The 18,347-nt window shown below is 35.9% G+C and overlaps 1 protein-coding gene across 6 annotated transcripts; it reads left to right on the top strand.

The window, feature by feature from the left end:
• Positions 1-289: 289 nt before the first annotated feature.
• On the top strand, positions 290-17,165 carry LOC104089609 (U11/U12 small nuclear ribonucleoprotein 65 kDa protein). 6 transcript variants are annotated; one of them, XM_070194908.1, is made up of 13 exons: positions 290-650; positions 3,291-3,483; positions 7,586-7,657; positions 7,795-8,019; positions 8,454-8,535; positions 8,657-8,830; positions 9,048-9,206; positions 9,296-9,463; positions 14,070-14,157; positions 14,374-14,432; positions 15,587-15,652; positions 16,325-16,463; positions 16,614-17,165. In XM_070194908.1, exons 2-12 carry the CDS (start codon positions 3,317-3,319, stop codon positions 16,406-16,408), a joined length of 1,344 nt encoding a protein of 447 aa, XP_070051009.1. In that variant the 5' UTR covers positions 290-650; positions 3,291-3,316; the 3' UTR covers positions 16,409-16,463; positions 16,614-17,165. The 6 variants fall into 6 exon arrangements, with proteins under 6 accessions (XP_070051009.1, XP_070051008.1, XP_070051007.1 ...); XM_070194907.1 differs by having other exon boundaries at positions 14,359-14,432; positions 16,325-16,428; XM_070194906.1 differs by having other exon boundaries at positions 14,359-14,432.
• Positions 17,166-18,347: the final 1,182 nt, after the last annotated feature.

Raw genomic sequence — 18,347 nt, 5'->3', positions numbered from 1 at the left:
TAATTTTTGGACGTGACATTTTTTTTATAGCTATTTTTAGTTTTAAAATATTTATTTGACTTAAATTTAGTTTTTTCATTTTTAGTTTAATGTCAATTAGTATATTTATGTTTATATTATTTTAATTTTACTACAACTTTAGCCTATTTTCTCTACTTTTTACTTTATTATAACATCTTAAAATACAAAAAATAGTTTTACTTTTAATATTTAATTTTATTTTTTTATTAATTAAGAGTAATTTTTATATTTTATATTATTTTAGTATTCTTAGCCCAAATTTAAACCCAAATTTCTTGAAGGAGGAGCGACACATAGACGAAGAAAAAGAGGGAGTGGCTGCGCCTTTCTTCTTCTGGACTCGACGCACAGAGCACAACTTTTCTTCCTCCATAAATGATCAAAAAATCCCAGCTCAAACCTAGCAGAAATTCAACCCCAAAAACGCCTCTGCCCCATTTCCAAAACCACGTTTTCTCAAAATTTTCTGGATAAAAAGATCTCTTCAAGTTTTCCGGCGCCGTTCGAGTGTTGTTACTGGTTCGCGGTTCTGTCCGAATTCAATTGTCGATTCTCGTCGGTATTTTGGAGTCGAAAACAGTGTATCCGTTGGTTCTGCAACTGCTATTAAGGAAATTTTGGCCTAACAGGTTCATCTCTATGACTATCATCTCTATATTAATCTTATTTTTATATAAGCTTTGGAAAAGCTGTTAACGATGGGTAAGATCTGGGGAGTATAAGTTGTTTAAGTAAAAAAGTTGATATCTACAAACTTGTTCATCCGAAATAAAAAAAATCAGAGTTATGTTTTCTTATTTGTTGCTCAATCTCACTTAGTGAAATGCTCACATAGTGAATCTTCTGACAACGCATTAACTTTGAATTTGGAAGTGGCTTTATTCCCTAGATAGTAATTTTCGGATTTTGGCTATTATTTCTTTTGTATTTTTAATATTGTTTTAGCTTGGATCTTAAGAGATGAATATAGTAGAATTTTTACTGTTTTAAGATTTATGCACTACTGTTTGGGTTTAATTAATCAAGCACTTGGAAGAATTTAACAATATTTGAGCTAAGGTCATATTTCAAGTTTTTCTTCTTTTAGCTTTAAAATAATGTACTGATTTGAATGAGTTGAGTACCCAAATGAAATTCCCAGCATGTGGTTTCTACTTCACTTTAGTTATTGAGTGTTCTTTCCATTGTGATTGATCAAAGAAGATTTTTGTTAGCTCTTTTTTAAATTCTCTGTCATTTCCAAGTTATATGCATTTGAAGAACTATTTCTTCGGTTGAATTCTAGCACAGACATGTGTTTCTTTTAGAATGAATGAACTAACATAATATTCATGTGAATAGGGTCTTGAATTCTCTGTTCGTGCTAGTGCTGAATTGAGCGAGGAGGAGCAATTTAGGAAAAGAAGTGTGTGTTAGAAAGTAGGTAAATAACTCGGTCATAATTTTAGCTCTAGGGATGGAACGCAATTGAAAGCATAAATTGATCGTGTGGGGTAGTATCTTTAACGGCTCTTCCGATAGCTTTGATCTTTTACCTTTCTCAGTACCTGTTTTCTTTAAGTGATTGAATGTGTGCTTATCTAGATTTATCCTGTATTTTCGTCATTTGTATGTAGAATGTGAATTGCTTGTTGGGTTGTGGGAGTTGGGAAAGACTTAGCCCATTAGTAATCAAATATTTCTGGCATGCTTTAGGAATTGGGCTCGGTCCAAACACATGAAAATGAAAAGTCAAAAGAATTTGAGCATGATTTAGAAATTTTCTTTTATTTCTTTTATTTATTTATTTATTTATTTATTTATTTGTTTTGTTATATTATTCGCTAGGAGCAATGCTTTAGGCGCGCACTTAATCGTCTGTCGTAATTGTGTACACGTTCGCGTGACATGACTATGACTCCCAAAAATAAATCAAAGTACGCGTTCGCGCGACTTTGACCAAACAATCTTGATAATTAATAAAGTGCGATTAATTGTGTACACGTACGCGTGACATGATTTTAACGCCCCAAATAAAACAAAGTCACGCACATGTGACCCGTTTCAAAGATAAATCCATAAAATGCGATAATTAAAAGCGGATAGGTAAAACATGAAAATCCATTAAAACACAGTTTGCTCAAAAAATAATATAAGCCAATTGTAGTCAATAAAGCGATCGTGCTAGAACCACGGGACTCGGGGAATGCCTTACACCTTCTCCCCGGTCAACGGAATTCCTTACCCGGACTTTGTTTTTTGCAGACCAATAATAATAGAGTCAAACCTTCCATTTCGAAAAAGGAGGTGTGGCAGTGGCCATGTTAGCCCATGATAGTTATAGAGAGAATGAGTTGAGCCAAGTCGGCCTATGTATGTTCTAGTTTTTGTCGAACGATCATGCGTTATAGAGTGGTTCACTCGGGCAAGTACGACACCGGGTGTCGGCCACGCCTCCCCAGGTTGGGGCATGACACCAATCACACCTAAATTACTCAAGTAAAGGTTAACCACGATACTTACCTCTTTCCTTAAACCAAGTTAATAATCCAACACAATTTCCCTCTTAGAACAAGCCACCAAACCACCCGAATCAAAGTTGGGATGCAAATCTCTCAATCTGTGATCTAGGTCTCGAAAATAGTGAAAATGGTTAAATCTCAAATTTCAGCCCTTTAAATACGTGAGCGTTAGGTGTTCTTCGCATTCACGAATCACCTGTCGCATTCGCGAAGACACTGGCCATCGCGTTTGCGAAGGCATCGCCCCTAATCTTCAGTGTTCACGATCGATTGGTCGCGTTTGCGATGAAGAAAATCTCACAGCTTTCCCAACAAGCCCAGGCCTACGCGTTTACGTGAGAACAACCGGTTTCGCGAAGGCCAATTCCTCCATCCGTCGCGTATGTGAGCCATCCATCGCGTTCACGTAGAAGAAAACAGCCCTTCCCCAATTTATCTTTCGCGAATGCGAGACTAGCTTGCGTTTGCGATGCACAATACACCAGCAGCACATCAGTTGTTGCACATTATGCAAAAGTGGCTTGAAGAAGATTTTTTTTTTTGTATTTTGGTCCCTTTTCTATTATTTCCTGTGAGTTTTGGTTAATTTATAATGTAATCAAAATAGTCTAACTAAAAAAGTGGATCTTAACATGGGCTTTGATTTCGACCCGCCCGCGCAGTACACGCACTGCCCCATTGCCAATTAAATCCCTTGCCTGCCTCAATGCATTTTGAAGTTTTGTGATTTGTCAACCAAAATTTGACTGTCATTTTTGTTGAGCATAGAACTTCAGTGAGTACAAGGAACTGTAATGGATGCTTACACGACTGGGATTCATCTTCATCATTGGCCGAGGGAGGAAGCTAAAGAGTGTACCCTGTTGATTCGGCATCTTCCAGAAGCAGTTCCTCATGAAACCCTTTCTAGATTGCTCTCCAATTACGGCGCATCTTCTATTCGTCCTTGTACTACTGGCAGGTATTCCAAAGAATGATTCCTTAATTATCAATTTCACTGCTACTTTTCTTTTTAATACCCAGTATAGAAGGTTGGCTTTCTTATGTTCTTAAAACTGTTTATGTGCTCATTTGTTTGGTGTAATTTGTATTATTTAAAAATCAACGGGAATATGTCTACTGTATTTTCGCACTATTGATCGGAGGAAATCGGCTCCTTATAGACAGGGGCATACGTAGAACTTTTTGTAAGCTGTGTCGTATCTACATAAATAAGAAAAATAAATAAGTATTATTTAATATCATTTTTTCACAAGTTGAAAGCCTTCTCCCAATAGTTTAGTTGAATATTACTGCAAAGGGAGGTGTAGCTTCAATTCTCCTTAGCCTCAAATTTTAACAAAAATGTTCGCTCAAATATCTTCAAAAAATAGAATGTCTAGGTCCAGTTTCGAATCTACACCTTTACAAGCCCAAATACGAGCTTGACTAGCAGACCAAGAAGTACTCTCTAGCAGGAAGCGGTGTCATTGTTATATCTTGCTTCATTTTTCAGAATATTAGTATAAACATTTAATATTTTTTCCAGCGACACCGCCTCCACCCATGTGCATCCGTCCCTGCTTCTAGAACAAACTAGTAGAAAGAGCATAATATGAGTTGGATGCATATTCACACCTAGATGGGTTTTAAGCTTGAGGCTTGTAGTCTTAAGCACTTCAACATTAACCACTAGACTAAGGCCTCTTTTCATCGGTGAAAGTTGCTTTTTCCTAATCAAGTTTCCTATTACTCTCCCCAATCCAAAATGATGGCAAACTGTTCTTTTGTGTGAGGATATGAATTAGCGGGACTAGGCTCGATAAAGAATTGACTTTCGTTGTGACTTCTAAAGTTAATACAACTAGAAAAAGTATGTTCTCACAGCAACATATTGTTTTGGACAACTGGTTTCAAGGAACCTCTTCTATACTAATATTTTCTAACTTGTATTGCCTTTCTAAAAAGTAGATTTTAGATGATTTAATAAGATTGTGATGCTTCCGGAAGCTATGATGTGTTTCTGATCCCTTTTCTTTGTGCTTGTCAACTTCTTTTTTATTTATAGCGAATCAACTAGTTGTCATCTTATACTCAAATTGTTGAGATACTCGCCTTTAATATTACTTATCAAAGAATAGTTAGCTTACGCACCCAAGGGTGTTGCCTAGTGGTCAATGAAGTGGGCTGAGAACCATGAGGTCTCAGGTTCAAACCCCAGCAGAGATAAAAAATATTAGGTTATTTCTTCCCATCTGTCCAAGCCTTGGTGGTAGAATTACCTGGTACCTGTTGCTGGTGGCAGGTATCCCGTGGAATTAGTCGAGGTGCGCGCAAATTGGTGCAGACACCACGGTTATCAAAAAAAAAAAAAATAGTTAGCTTACCTGATTTCGCAATCCATTAGTTTGCATGAATTTTCCAATTTTATGTCTTGAGTTTACCAATGCACAAATTATACTCGGGATTGATGTTGCTAGACATTAGGTAGTAATGACCTTTAAGCGGATATAACAGATATGTAACAGTGTCAAACTGTATATGGTTAATTCTACATCTTAAAAGCTTAGACTAGCATATTTTGCTTTTCCCTGCTGAAGGATAACCAAACAGTAGATTTTCTGCATCTCTGTACATTGCTGTGGGAGCTGCGAATTATTTTATCATGTATATATCTCTTGAGCGGAATCTATATTTGGGTGTGCTACCTGTTCAATAAATTCTTTATGTGCACAGGCCCTGCTCTTTTTGATCTTGATACTACGTCTCTGGTTGAAATTTCCAGTGCCGTAGGGTAAAGGTCTTGCCGCCCCCATAAAATAAACTTTGTCCCGACTCGCAAGATCTTGAGTGTCTGATCCAGACATACATTTCTGTATATATCAATGTGCTTGTGATTAGTCCTTAAAAAGACTTTTTTAGGAACTCGCCTCACTGCAAAGCGTTCGCGAAACAAACCTGAGGCATATATGGAAGGCTCGTCTCGTAAAGCTTATGCTCTAATCCCCCCCCCCCCCCCCAAGAAAAAGAAAAAACCCAAGCGCTCAGGATTATCCTCAGCAGTTTCTGTGCAAGTCATGGGCAAAATTCCTTGATTAGCATTAATTGACGCTCAAAATTCTTTAGGTAACGCCTAATTCTTCAAAAATCCTCTTTAGCCATTTTAGATATGAAGTTAATGCTAATGTATAGGGGGTCCTGACCTTGAGGGTGTTTGGATTAGCTTTTAAAAAGCAGCTTATAAGCTAAAAGCCATATGCCATCTTAGATATGAAGTTAATGCTAATGTATAGGGGGTTCCTGACCTTGAGGGTGTTTGGATTAGCTTTTAAAAAGCAACTTATAAGCTAAAAGCCATAAGTTGGTAATACCCAAGTTTTGGCTTTTTCTTTTTTGAAAAATGATACCCAACTTTTGCTTTTGGCTTATTTTTGTACTTTTCATAAAAGTATGTGCTTTTAAGCACTTTTTATCATTGCCAAACCGACGAGCTCAAAACACAGCACAAAGTTATTGCTCGCTAGCCAAAGATAGTATAGTTAAATTATCGTCTCCATAGGGATGAGATTTAAACAATGTTCTTGTAATTTCTGATTTAGTTGCTATTCATGATGATCAAAAATTGATTTGGATTGGTTACGAACTATGATTAACTACTAAAATAAAGCAATTGACAATTGGCTGCAGAGAATTAGAGATTAACAGAGTTGATTTCTTATCAATGTGAGGAACAAGTGTCATGACATGATAGGTGCAAGATGGCTATTTGGGATTTAACTCTAGTTTAATTCACTCTATTGTTCTAATGATTCTCACGAATTCACTCGATGATTAGTTCAAACGTGTAGTCAAGACTCCTCTCTCAATTAAATCTTAACTCTACGAGGTGAACTAATATAAGCACTGTGAAAATATGCAAGCATGCGTCAATGGATTAGTCTTCAGGAAAACGTCTCTCGAATATTCTCCTAACTTGATTTAATTAACAATTCACAAGCTCTTTCGATTACTTAAGAGAATCAGTGAATTAAATCAAACAAAATAATGCAAAGATAATCGCCAAAATATTCCTCGTGAATAAAGTTGCAACAATTCAAAGCTCCATAAACAAATTCAAGCAAAGAACTAGAGTTAAAATCCACAAATAATATCAAAATACCATATCCGTCAAACCCTACGGTAAACTATTCCATAATCATGGAAGAAGTGATCACAATTATAATTAAAGAGTAAGAAAGTATCAATCTAGCGTTACAATCCAAACTCCCGTATTGAATTGATGGAAAGATGATGAAATTCTGTGTCTTATAGCCTCCAATGCTCTCCCAAAGTTTCCAAGGTCAAAAGTCCTCTAAAAATCGTGTTTTTGGTATATTTATATCATGTAGGAACGGGCCCGGACGAAACTATCCTTTTCAAGCCGAAGTAGGAGAAATACTCTCTAAAATTTGCACATGCGCGGTGCATGGCGCGCCGCCCCACGCGGTGCGCATGTGGAGAATACACTCTGTAGGAATTTTGCACTAGCGCCCCGCTACGCATGGCGCGACGCGGTAGTGCAATTATCTTAGAGTGATTTTTGTTTTCTCACTTTTTGACATCCAGACTTGGTCCTCGACCCCCGAACGTGATCCCGACTTTATTTCTTGGGCTTTTACTTAGACTTCAAAGCTTTAACTTGTTCAAATTAGCTCCAAATTATCTTAATAGCTCGGAATCATTTTCTGCAAGGCATAAAACACGTAATAAGCGCAAATCACCATTATTTAAGCTCAACCCCAAGTAAAATTTAGTAATTAGAGTGCAAACTATGACTAAAATATGGGTTTTGTAGCCTACCATCACAAACATCACAAAAAACTAGAAAAGTGCTTAAAAGCTAATAAGCACTTAAAATAAGCCAATCCAAACACCCTCTTTATGATGTTTAAGCACTAACTTTGTGCTTGACTGCTTATTAAAAGTTCTTATTTACCTGTTAAAAAAGTTAAATGAATGCTACTCGATTCTTGAGCTCTAGTATCACATATTTTATGATTTAAACATAAATAGGTTTGAATCTGGATCTTATGTTTCCTGGACAGAGTGATGAATTGTGTGTTTGTGGATTTCAAGGATGAAAGTCTGGCACATCAAGCGCAACAGCATTTGAATGGGTATTGTTTCTTTTGGAATCTTCGGAGTATCCTGTTTGTGATCATCTTAGATAAAATATATTCAAATGAGCTCCTCTTTATTTATATTTATCTTTGGAGATTAAGCAAGACTGATTGCCAAGTTTTGTGGTTGTTAGGGTACGATTTCTTGGCAAAACATTAGCAGTTGAACGAGCTAATAAAAGCATAGAGAGAGATAAATATCGACAAAGTGAACCTCGGATTGTAGAAGACTCTGTCTCTTTGATCAACGATGCTACTGCTAAAGAATTTGGTGTAGGATCTAGAAGAGGTCCTTATCCTGGCAGCGAACCCATTGCTGAAAGACTTGGGGTGGATTATCCATTTCCTCCTCACCTCGAGTATGTTTTCAGCTACTTCATGATTTTTTTAACCATCTTTTTAAATTTCTATCCAGATTTGGTGGATAAGTGGCTAGAAGTAGCTCCTCATTCTCTTTGTCCTGAACATCCCCTGACCTAAACATTACAACATTTCTCATGATTTTCTTTTACATCACAGCTGATTAGCATCATCCCTGTATGCCAGATATTTCTCATGTCTGTAGGCATGCCAGCTTTGTTTGACTTGTAAATTATAGACTTTATTCTTGTTCTGTTTGGTATATGCATAGAAAACTAGAAGAGAAGAAGAAGCTAAAGTATTAAGAGGATTTAGACAGTCATTCTGCTTGATCTAGCACTTGATAGTTCTTTATATAGTTTCATATGTACTCTTAAACAGTACCAGCTTCTGCTTATTCTTCATAATCCTGACTATCCTGCTTGTGATTCAGATATGTTTACCCCCCACCTGATGGGCATATACTTACAAATATTGTGAATGCTCTCATTGCTGTTCCTCGGTTCTACACACAGGTTATCTATACTATTTCCATTCTGCTTCTCAAATTCATATTTCTCGTTTCCTTGCTATTCGTGTGTGTTGTCTACTTGTCTATCTAACATCTTTTTATACCTATATTGTGGCATGTTATAGGTCTTACACTTGATGAACAAGATGAATATTCCAGCTCCATTTCGGATGGCTCTGCCAACTCCACCTCTACCAACTTCCCTATCTGTTCCACCTCCACCCCCTCCTCCAACAGTTTCTGAGAGTAGGATGGAAAATTTATCAAGTAGTGAATCAGAAATGGAGTCTTCAGATGAGGTGATATTTCCTATGCTGTTTGGCATCCGTTTACTCTTGAATTGAATTTGATAAATGCAGTTAACTGGGACTTTAAATATAATGTATAAAAGCTCAACGATACTGGGGAGCCGACTTAAATTTTAATGGTCTATGCAGTGTATCTCAGGCTTAAAGTTTCTGTCTTTGTTCCTTGTGTTTTAATTTTTCACCCTAAACTATTTCCTTTTGCTATTAGAGTAATGTTGGCGGGCCTAAACAAAAGCGTACCAGACGTGAGGCTATCTTAGGCCCTGCAGTTGACAAGGATGTTGCTCATGAAGCTGTTGGATTGAGAGCTGCTGCCTTGGTTCCTAAAGAGATGCCAGTAGTTAAGAAAAAGAACCCAATAATTCAGGTGATAGCCTTGCATCTCCAAAAGCCTCCTTCCCCCTTTGTTCTTCATTGAAGTTTGTGATACTATGTTGTTGATCTCTGTGCTTGCAGATTAAAGTAGCACCTAAGCAGGTACAGAATGAAGAGAAGGGTGACATGAGGGAAATATCATTGCCAGTGGAAGATAAAGAGAATGATAATAAACCTTTTGCGACCCTTGAAGAATTAAAAAGTGGAAGATTGCCCCCAGAAGAGATTCTGTCGCTTCCTATGTTTAAGGTATTGGAAGTTTGGGCATTTTACTTTTGCCCATGAACCGCTTGTGTGCAGATTGGATTTACTTTTAAGTTTTAGTTGCGGTCCTGTTACTTGGTTGTTCATGTTTCTTATGGTATTCATTAGTTAATTTATTAAGAGCTAAATGAAGTGGATCTAGGGCAAGGTCTTGTAATGGAATGACTTAGTTCCTTTAGGGATAGGACAATCCTTGGAACCTAATCCATAGAAGATAGTAAATGGCTGCAAAGGGCATTCACCTTTGAAGAACTTGATGCTGTGATCAAGAATGGTGACAAAGCGCCTGGGCCCGATGATTTCAATATGGCTTTCTTTCAAAACTGTTGGCACATCTTGAGAGAGGATATCTTTAAGACTTTGGAGCAATTTTACAATGAAGACTTTCTGGAGGAAAGTCCCACTGCAACTTTTTCTGCAATATCTGGCAGGAGAGAAATAACAAGGAATAACAGATGTTTTAATAATAGGAGAGAAAACGTAGTTAATGTTAAATCTAGATGTTTGAAGAGTCTATACTTATGGTGTAGGAAAAACATTGTATCGGATATGAACTCTATGTTAGATCTTTTGCATTCCTTCAACATATACAACAAAACTTCCTAGATTTTACTTTTCTATGGTAGTTCTTGGTACCCTTATCGGATATGAACTCTATGTTAAATCTTTTGCATTCCTTCAACATATACAACAAAACTTCCTAGATTTTACTTTTCTATGGTAGTTCTTGGTACCCTTTAATGAAATCTATTACTCCCTCCATTTCAATTTATGTAAACATATTTCCTCTTAAGTCCGTTTAAAAAAGAATGACTCCTTTTTAAATTTGGAAACAATTTTATTTGAACTTGATGCTGTGATCAAGAATGGTGACAAAGCGCCTGGGCCCGATGATTTCAATATGGCTTTCTTTCAAAACTGTTGGCACATCTTGAGAGAGGATATCTTTAAGACTTTGGAGCAATTTTACAATGAAGACTTTCTGGAGGAAAGTCCCACTGCAACTTTTTCTGCAATATCTGGCAGGAGAGAAATAACAAGGAATAACAGATGTTTTAATAATAGGAGAGAAAACGTAGTTAATGTTAAATCTAGATGTTTGAAGAGTCTATACTTATGGTGTAGGAAAAACATTGTATCGGATATGAACTCTATGTTAGATCTTTTGCATTCCTTCAACATATACAACAAAACTTCCTAGATTTTACTTTTCTATGGTAGTTCTTGGTACCCTTATCGGATATGAACTCTATGTTAAATCTTTTGCATTCCTTCAACATATACAACAAAACTTTCTAGATTTTACTTTTCTATGGTAGTTCTTGGTACCCTTTAATGAAATCTATTACTCCCTCCATTTCAATTTATGTAAACATATTTCCTCTTAAGTCCGTTTAAAAAAGAATGACTCCTTTTTAAATTTGGAAACAATTTTATTTGAACTTGATGCTGTGATCAAGAATGGTGACAAAGCGCCTGGGCCCGATGATTTCAATATGGCTTTCTTTCAAAACTGTTGGCACATCTTGAGAGAGGATATCTTTAAGACTTTGGAGCAATTTTACAATGAAGACTTTCTGGAGGAAAGTCCCACTGCAACTTTTTCTGCAATATCTGGCAGGAGAGAAATAACAAGGAATAACAGATGTTTTAATAATAGGAGAGAAAACGTAGTTAATGTTAAATCTAGATGTTTGAAGAGTCTATACTTATGGTGTAGGAAAAACATTGTATCGGATATGAACTCTATGTTAGATCTTTTGCATTCCTTCAACATATACAACAAAACTTCCTAGATTTTACTTTTCTATGGTAGTTCTTGGTACCCTTATCGGATATGAACTCTATGTTAAATCTTTTGCATTCCTTCAACATATACAACAAAACTTCCTAGATTTTACTTTTCTATGGTAGTTCTTGGTACCCTTTAATGAAATCTATTACTCCTTCCATTTCAATTTATGTAAACATATTTCCTCTTAAGTCCGTTTAAAAAAGAATGACTCCTTTTTAAATTTGGAAACAATTTTATTTGAACTTGATGCTGTGATCAAGAATGGTGACAAAGCGCCTGGGCCCGATGATTTCAATATGGCTTTCTTTCAAAACTGTTGGCACATCTTGAGAGAGGATATCTTTAAGACTTTGGAGCAATTTTACAATGAAGACTTTCTGGAGGAAAGTCCCACTGCAACTTTTTCTGCAATATCTGGCAGGAGAGAAATAACAAGGAATAACAGATGTTTTAATAATAGGAGAGAAAACGTAGTTAATGTTAAATCTAGATGTTTGAAGAGTCTATACTTATGGTGTAGGAAAAACATTGTATCGGATATGAACTCTATGTTAGATCTTTTGCATTCCTTCAACATATACAACAAAACTTCCTAGATTTTACTTTTCTATGGTAGTTCTTGGTACCCTTATCGGATATGAACTCTATGTTAAATCTTTTGCATTCCTTCAACATATACAACAAAACTTCCTAGATTTTACTTTTCTATGGTAGTTCTTGGTACCCTTTAATGAAATCTATTACTCCCTCCATTTTAATTTATGTAAACATATTTCCTCTTAAGTCCGTTTAAAAAAGAATGACTCCTTTTTAAATTTGGAAACAATTTTATTTGAACTTTCCGTTTTATCTTAATGAGAACCTTTTATAGCAATGTTATGGCATGTCTAAGACCATAAAATTTCAAAAGTCTTCTAACCACTCAAATGTGTATGTTTAAGATCTCAAGTTCCAAAAGTCTTCCTTCTTTTCTTAAATTTCGTGTCCAGTCAAATATGTTCACATAAATTGAAACGGAGGGAGTACCTTTTTTCATCAAAAAATCTAATTGCCTCAGGGACTTTGCCTCGTGGTAAGAGCACATCACGTGATGTGTGGATTAAGCGCATGTCACAGGTTCAAACCTGCCACAAACAATAGCTGGGTTATTAAGTTGAGCGTAACAGCCGGGCCCATTATCACCGACTTTCCAACCATGCACCACTGGCCTTCAGGGATTTCTCAGTTAAGAATCTATCCAATCCTACCCCATGAAGGATTTCTTTTTTGCCATGAAGGATTAATAAACCAACAACTAGGAAATGAATTCTTCTGGTTGTTTATTTCAGTAAATTCAAGTCACCAAAACATAATTGGCACCTAAGGGAAAATTAAACGAGGTTTATCAAATCAGGCTCTTCTAAAGGATTTTGTGAGTTATGTGGACTGTGAATCTTTTTATTTTTTTATTTAATGAGGTATAGTATGTGAACTGTGAATCATATAACACCTTGCAGCAGAAGTTTTCAGAAACCAACAACTATGATAAAGTAATCAGACACTAAATCAGAGTGTAACTCCCTTTTTGTTTGTATTCAAGAATCAACCATTCTTCTTAAATTATGCTTTCATTACATAGTTTCTTCAGCAGTTCTTCTTGGACTGCATCATTAGAGGGGCAACAGGCATAGGGCACACTAAAATAATACCATCCTATTCTATCTCATTAATAATTCTAATACATTATACTCTCTCTGTTACATTTACGTAGCACACTTTCCTTTTTAGTTTGTTTAAAAAGAATGATGCCTTAATATATTTAGAAATAATTTAACTTCCCATTTATACGTTTTGAGATGATCTACCGCCACACATATGTCTATGGCTTGCTTTTGACCACAAGGTTCAAAAGTCTTTCTTAACGTCATTACCCCGTCAAACTATGTCACATAATATGGGACAGAGGGAGTAGTTATTTTTTAATTTTCTTAAGTATGCCTCTAGGGGTATCATTTCCCACCTAGTCTTATTGATGATGATTGACTTGATGAATGTTGGTCTGTTCAGACCAATGAATAGATTAATTTAAGATAGAAGTGTGGAATTTGCATGAAGATGGGGTACGAACTACCACTTTTGAAAATTAGGTATGACAGAAATAAAATACTAAAAATCATGGAAAAAGAGTCCTATCTGTTTAACTTCTAAATACTAACTAGGTCACTGGGGAAATATGTAAATTAGGGATCCGAGTGTTCTGAGCAAACACCTGCTTTCCTATTTAATTTTGTTTTTTAAGATTCTTAAGTGTAGAGGCTCTTGGCTAATTACTTTGAATTGCTTGAAGTTATGTATGTGGAAACCAAAAATGATGTCCATAAAGTTTATCTTTACTTCTATAGATGGCTAATCATCTCCATAAAACGTTCTTGATTTTGGGGAAATGGCAGGAAAAAGAATAGAACTAAACTGGTTGCTGAAAAATTGTTTATGAGGTTATGAGATTGTTCATCCTAAATACAGCAGACTATTTCTAGTAGTTTTTTAACTGCTTAGCCTCCTTTGTGAGAAGAATTCACTTTCTTGTTGATAAGTAGGGTTTCGGTTTAGATTACTTAAGCTGACAAGTCGTTGCTATTAGGAATTCATTAAGATTGTATCTTTCCAGTCTATAAATTGTGCTATACTAATTCATTTTTCGTAATCAGTAAATCAAAAGTTTTTTTTTAATGAGCAAAGCCAAGCATTAAGTTGGTTCTTGGACATCCCCAGCAAAGCGCTGATGGATATTTAACTCATGGGCTTTCCTTTATGCAGAATTATTGTGCTGGTAATCCTTCTCCTATCTTGTACTTGAAGAACTTAGCAAAAGAAGTGGTTGTTGATGATTTTTACTTCATATTTGGTAAGCATTAATGTACATATCCATTAACAAGTTAAAACAGGTTTTTCTGACTTTTTCCTCAGAGTTCCTTGTAGTTCAATACATCGACAACTTTTTTTTTTCCCCTTCAAAAAAATGGATAACAGGAAGTTACTTCAATGGATATATGCTACTTACTAGAAACTCCTGTTTTTGCACTAGAATCATTATATTTCTTCTCAGCTATAATTTTTGCAGGATCTTTATTTGGAAGCATCGATGAAGCTAAATCCAGACTGGCAGTGAAGTTAATGCAGGTGAGGTTCATCTGTATTTCTCTACCTTTAATAATACTGTGAAAACTTGAAGCTTTATATATCCACTATTTGATACATCTCAAATTCTTTTGGGAGTATATGCTGGAAAAATATAAGTAACACTATCTGAATCACCCTATGTGATCATCAGATGTGAGGTCTTGGCTCCACTTTTGTGACACATGGCTCCTCTGTTGGTTTGGTTGATATGTGATATACATGGGCCCATTGAGAATATGTGTGCTTCTTAAAATTGTAAAGTCTTCTGTTACATAAAGAAAATTGTCAATCTGGCAAGCTGGTTACAGTGCCAGTCAACTACATAATGCCACCCATTAGGCTCTATTGGCATTGGCTGACAATAAATTGAGACTCTAAGCTCAGGAGTTTGAGTTAGAATGATAAATAGTTTGGTGAAAGAGAGTGATAAACCCAGTCAAAGGAAGGTTGAAAGAAAGTTTATAATGTTCTTCTATCTATACGAAGGAGAGAATGACCTCTCTTCGTGTGAAGCATCTGGAAAAATTTCCATTCGTAGATGGAGCTTTGATAGCTGCTAGGTCTAGAGGGAAGTAATGAGCAGTACGTTCAAGTATGACTTCCATACCGAGGCTAGCGCGGTTAATGATATCACTGACTATCTTCGTTACAAGGCTTGAAAGGTTGTGTTATTGATATTCTCATCACATTTTCTTCCGTTTAATGTTTCTCCTTTTTCCTTAGTTGCTTCTTGATAACAAAAATCATGACACTCTTAATGAACCAAACCCTGGTCTCTATATTTCTTCTGGAACAATTGAGGAAGATTTAACTGAATTGATGACTTAAATGGTGTGATGCACTTTGTACAATTAGCACGAACTCCCTGCTTGGTGTAGGGTATGATGTCAGGGGACTGGTTAAACATTATCTGACCCAGCAAAAGCTCATTATATCTAAAGCTAATTTAGGGCCAATTTCATAAACTTGATGTGAAAATCAATTGGTAATCTACTTCTCTATTTAACCATAAGTTTCACTTTCTTCTTGTTCTGTGGCATAAAAATTGTATTCTCATGTAGAAGGGTGAGATAGTAATCAGTACTCCCTTTCCATTGCTAATTTGCTGTTTATTCATGACTTAAATGCTGCCGATTATCTGATTTCATTTCCAGGAAGGGAGAATGCGTGGACAAGCTTTTGTTACATTTCCCTCGGTTGAACTTGCTCAAGATGCTTTAGTATGTTATTTAAATTTGCTTCTTGTCTTCATTTCATTTCCTTTGATGGTCTATACGTAGTAAAATTTTCATTTGATGTATTTCTTAAAGTTACTGTTACGAGCCTGATTTTGGAATGACTGCTTGTATAGGTTATCCTTCCACTGGAAGAAAAATATTTGTTCATGAAATTTGAAAGAACCTGATAAAGTTGGAGGTATTTATCTACAATGGCACAATAGTAATTCTCAATCTAATCTTAATTATAAAATAAAGAAGAATCATGCTTCCATTATTAAAATACTACTCCGAATCAAAGCTATTTTGTTCTTGGTAATTTGTTCCTGGCACAATAGTAATTTGTTCTTGGTGTACCTTAATGGTGCAAGTGCCTACCTCAACAGTTCTCAACCTAATTCTAGCAAAATCATAGATTTATTCAGAAGGTGAGAAACCTTCTGAATTTAATCGTGAACTTGTGTCAAATTTCCAATGGTTGTTTAACGCGAGATTATTCATGTATATGGTTAGTTTCCTGAAGTTGCCTAAAAATGTGTCATATGGATTGAAGGAAATCATTTCAGTCATATACTTTAATTTATATCACATCCAACTATCTAGAATTATGTGAAGGTGTATACTACACCTGATGATGCTTGTAAAAATTTAATACAAAGAAGTGAATGACTGCAGAATCTGGTGAATGGGTATGTCTTTAAAGGCAAACCTATCGTCATTCAGTTCGGTCGTGATCCTGCTAAAGCAAAAACAAGCTAGAGAGAATAGTTGCAACAAAGGTAATTTAAGCCCTCAGCTCAACATTCTAAGTCAGGTATATAAGCACACGGTGAATTGCTTAGTTTGCTTTAATTATTGTTTTTTTCCGCGTATATCTTAAATAACCTCAATACTGTACCAAAGTAATTATTCCTTAATCCATGGTATCTATATGCAACTCATCTCTTGTTTGTAATGAATGCAGTACGATGAGATTATATTTTGGACAGCGACTTCGGCAAAGTTGTGCTTATAGAGTTTATTGTATCTTAATATCTTTTGCTTTTGGCTGTAATTGCTGCAAACATCATTTTGGTTACTAGATAGCTTGTGCCCTGGTAACATTAAAGGAGTCAGTCAAGCTAATGAAGATGTTGCTGAGGGAAGCAAGGAAAGTAGGGAGTCCTTCCAAGACTGGAGAAGGTCAAAATATGGGCAGGCTGTCAGGTTTTACCTACACAGCGGTTTCACAAGATTTGTGTCTGGAGCCAAAAACACACACTAAGTTATTGTGATCACTACATTGAAGCACAATTGATATGATGGAGCCTCAATGTTTGGTTAATTCTTTGTTTATAGTTTATGAGAACAATGTTGTTTCAGTGGTGAGTCGATGAAATAGGTGCAAGGACTCTGTGCAATGTAAAATAGTTGGAGCTTCAGCTTCTACTAGTTTATAAGAACAGTGTGGTAAAATAGCTATCATGAATTATTTAATCCCAAACTCTTGCTTACACTAGAGTAAGTAACAAAACAATATCCTAGTAAGTACTTGGTTGTTAAACACTTTAAAAAATTGGCGACGTTCTTTGAGATGTTGTCTATCGTTTTTCTTTTACTCTTAGGAAAACTAAAAACAACTCTTTGTGGGAGATAAAGCATGAGTGTATACCGTCTTTATTCTGTCAATGAGGTTAATATACATAGAGAAGACAACAAAAGAATTTTCAAAAATTCCATATATAGAAAGGTAAAGGCTCAACCGATTAAAGAATTTTGTTTTTGAGAATTAAGCTTACTCTTAATTACTTGGAGTACTTTTATTTAAATTTCACCCCCAATTAAGGAAAACGTAGTTGTCTACCTTCTACAAGGAATCTTGGGGTACTTTTTTCTTGGACAATAAGGTACAAACTCTCTCTTCATGTGGGTCGGACGGGTTGGCAAGGTAGGGGGTTGTGCTGGACGGGGTCAGGCCATTTTTGGCTTCTGGTACACCGGAACCCGGCTAGCCTGGTAACTCGTTCACGGGTTTTTATCGGGTTCCAGCCCGGTCCAGTAGGGTTAGTGTTGGGTAATTCTTTTTTGTTTGACCTTTGCCAATTGTCAAATTCAAAAATGACCGTTGGGCAACGACCATTTTTTGCAATTTTAGTTATTTTGGCCTACCTATTAATAAATAGCCCCCACCCCTAATAATTGATAAATTATATTTTTAACCTTTTAAAAACTATAAATAGCCTCCATCATTTTCATTTTTTCTCACAACTTGCGCTCTTCTTCTACTCTGATTCTCTCTCAATTCCCTCTTGATTATTGAATTGCTTAATTTTTTTTAATTTTTTTTTGCCTAATGGCTAATATATAAATAAAATCCCAAAATGGGTCCAATGCTTACAAGATGTCCAAACCAAAATAGAAGTTGCACGAAGCTACTAGTTATTAAAAAAGATAGAAAAGCTAAAATCTAATGAACTAACTATTACAATATGATAAGTTGAATGCTTCCTTCTCCTATTAGTGTATGTGAATCGAATTGTCATTGGCAAATACCAAGCAGCACCTATCAAGCTCTCACCAGGCGCCAAGGTATATTGTCCATAGGCTAAAATGAATTCCAAACATCTCCACCGCAGAGTTGAAGTCTGCATCGTCCTCCAAATGTCGCTACTATATGATCTCCATATGCAGTGGACTGATTTTGTTCAAGTATTAATCA

The sequence above is a fragment of the Nicotiana tomentosiformis genome, chromosome 2 (assembly GCF_000390325.3).
Source record: "Nicotiana tomentosiformis chromosome 2, ASM39032v3, whole genome shotgun sequence".
NCBI lineage: Eukaryota > Viridiplantae > Streptophyta > Magnoliopsida > Solanales > Solanaceae > Nicotiana > Nicotiana tomentosiformis.
The sequence above is the reverse complement of the archived record's forward strand: the minus strand, read 5'-3'. Positions and strand labels throughout refer to the sequence as shown.

Excerpts from the sequence above, each read along its gene's own strand:
- LOC104089609 (XM_070194907.1), top strand. The coding sequence starts at position 3,317 with ATGGATGCTTACACGACTGGGATTCATCTTCATCATTGGCCGAGGGAG. Across the intron at positions 8,831-9,047 it reads AAATGGAGTCTTCAGATGAG|AGTAATGTTGGCGGGCCTAA; the intron begins GTGATATTTCCT and ends TTTTGCTATTAG. Across the intron at positions 14,433-15,586 it reads TGGCAGTGAAGTTAATGCAG|GAAGGGAGAATGCGTGGACA; the intron begins GTGAGGTTCATC and ends TTTCATTTCCAG.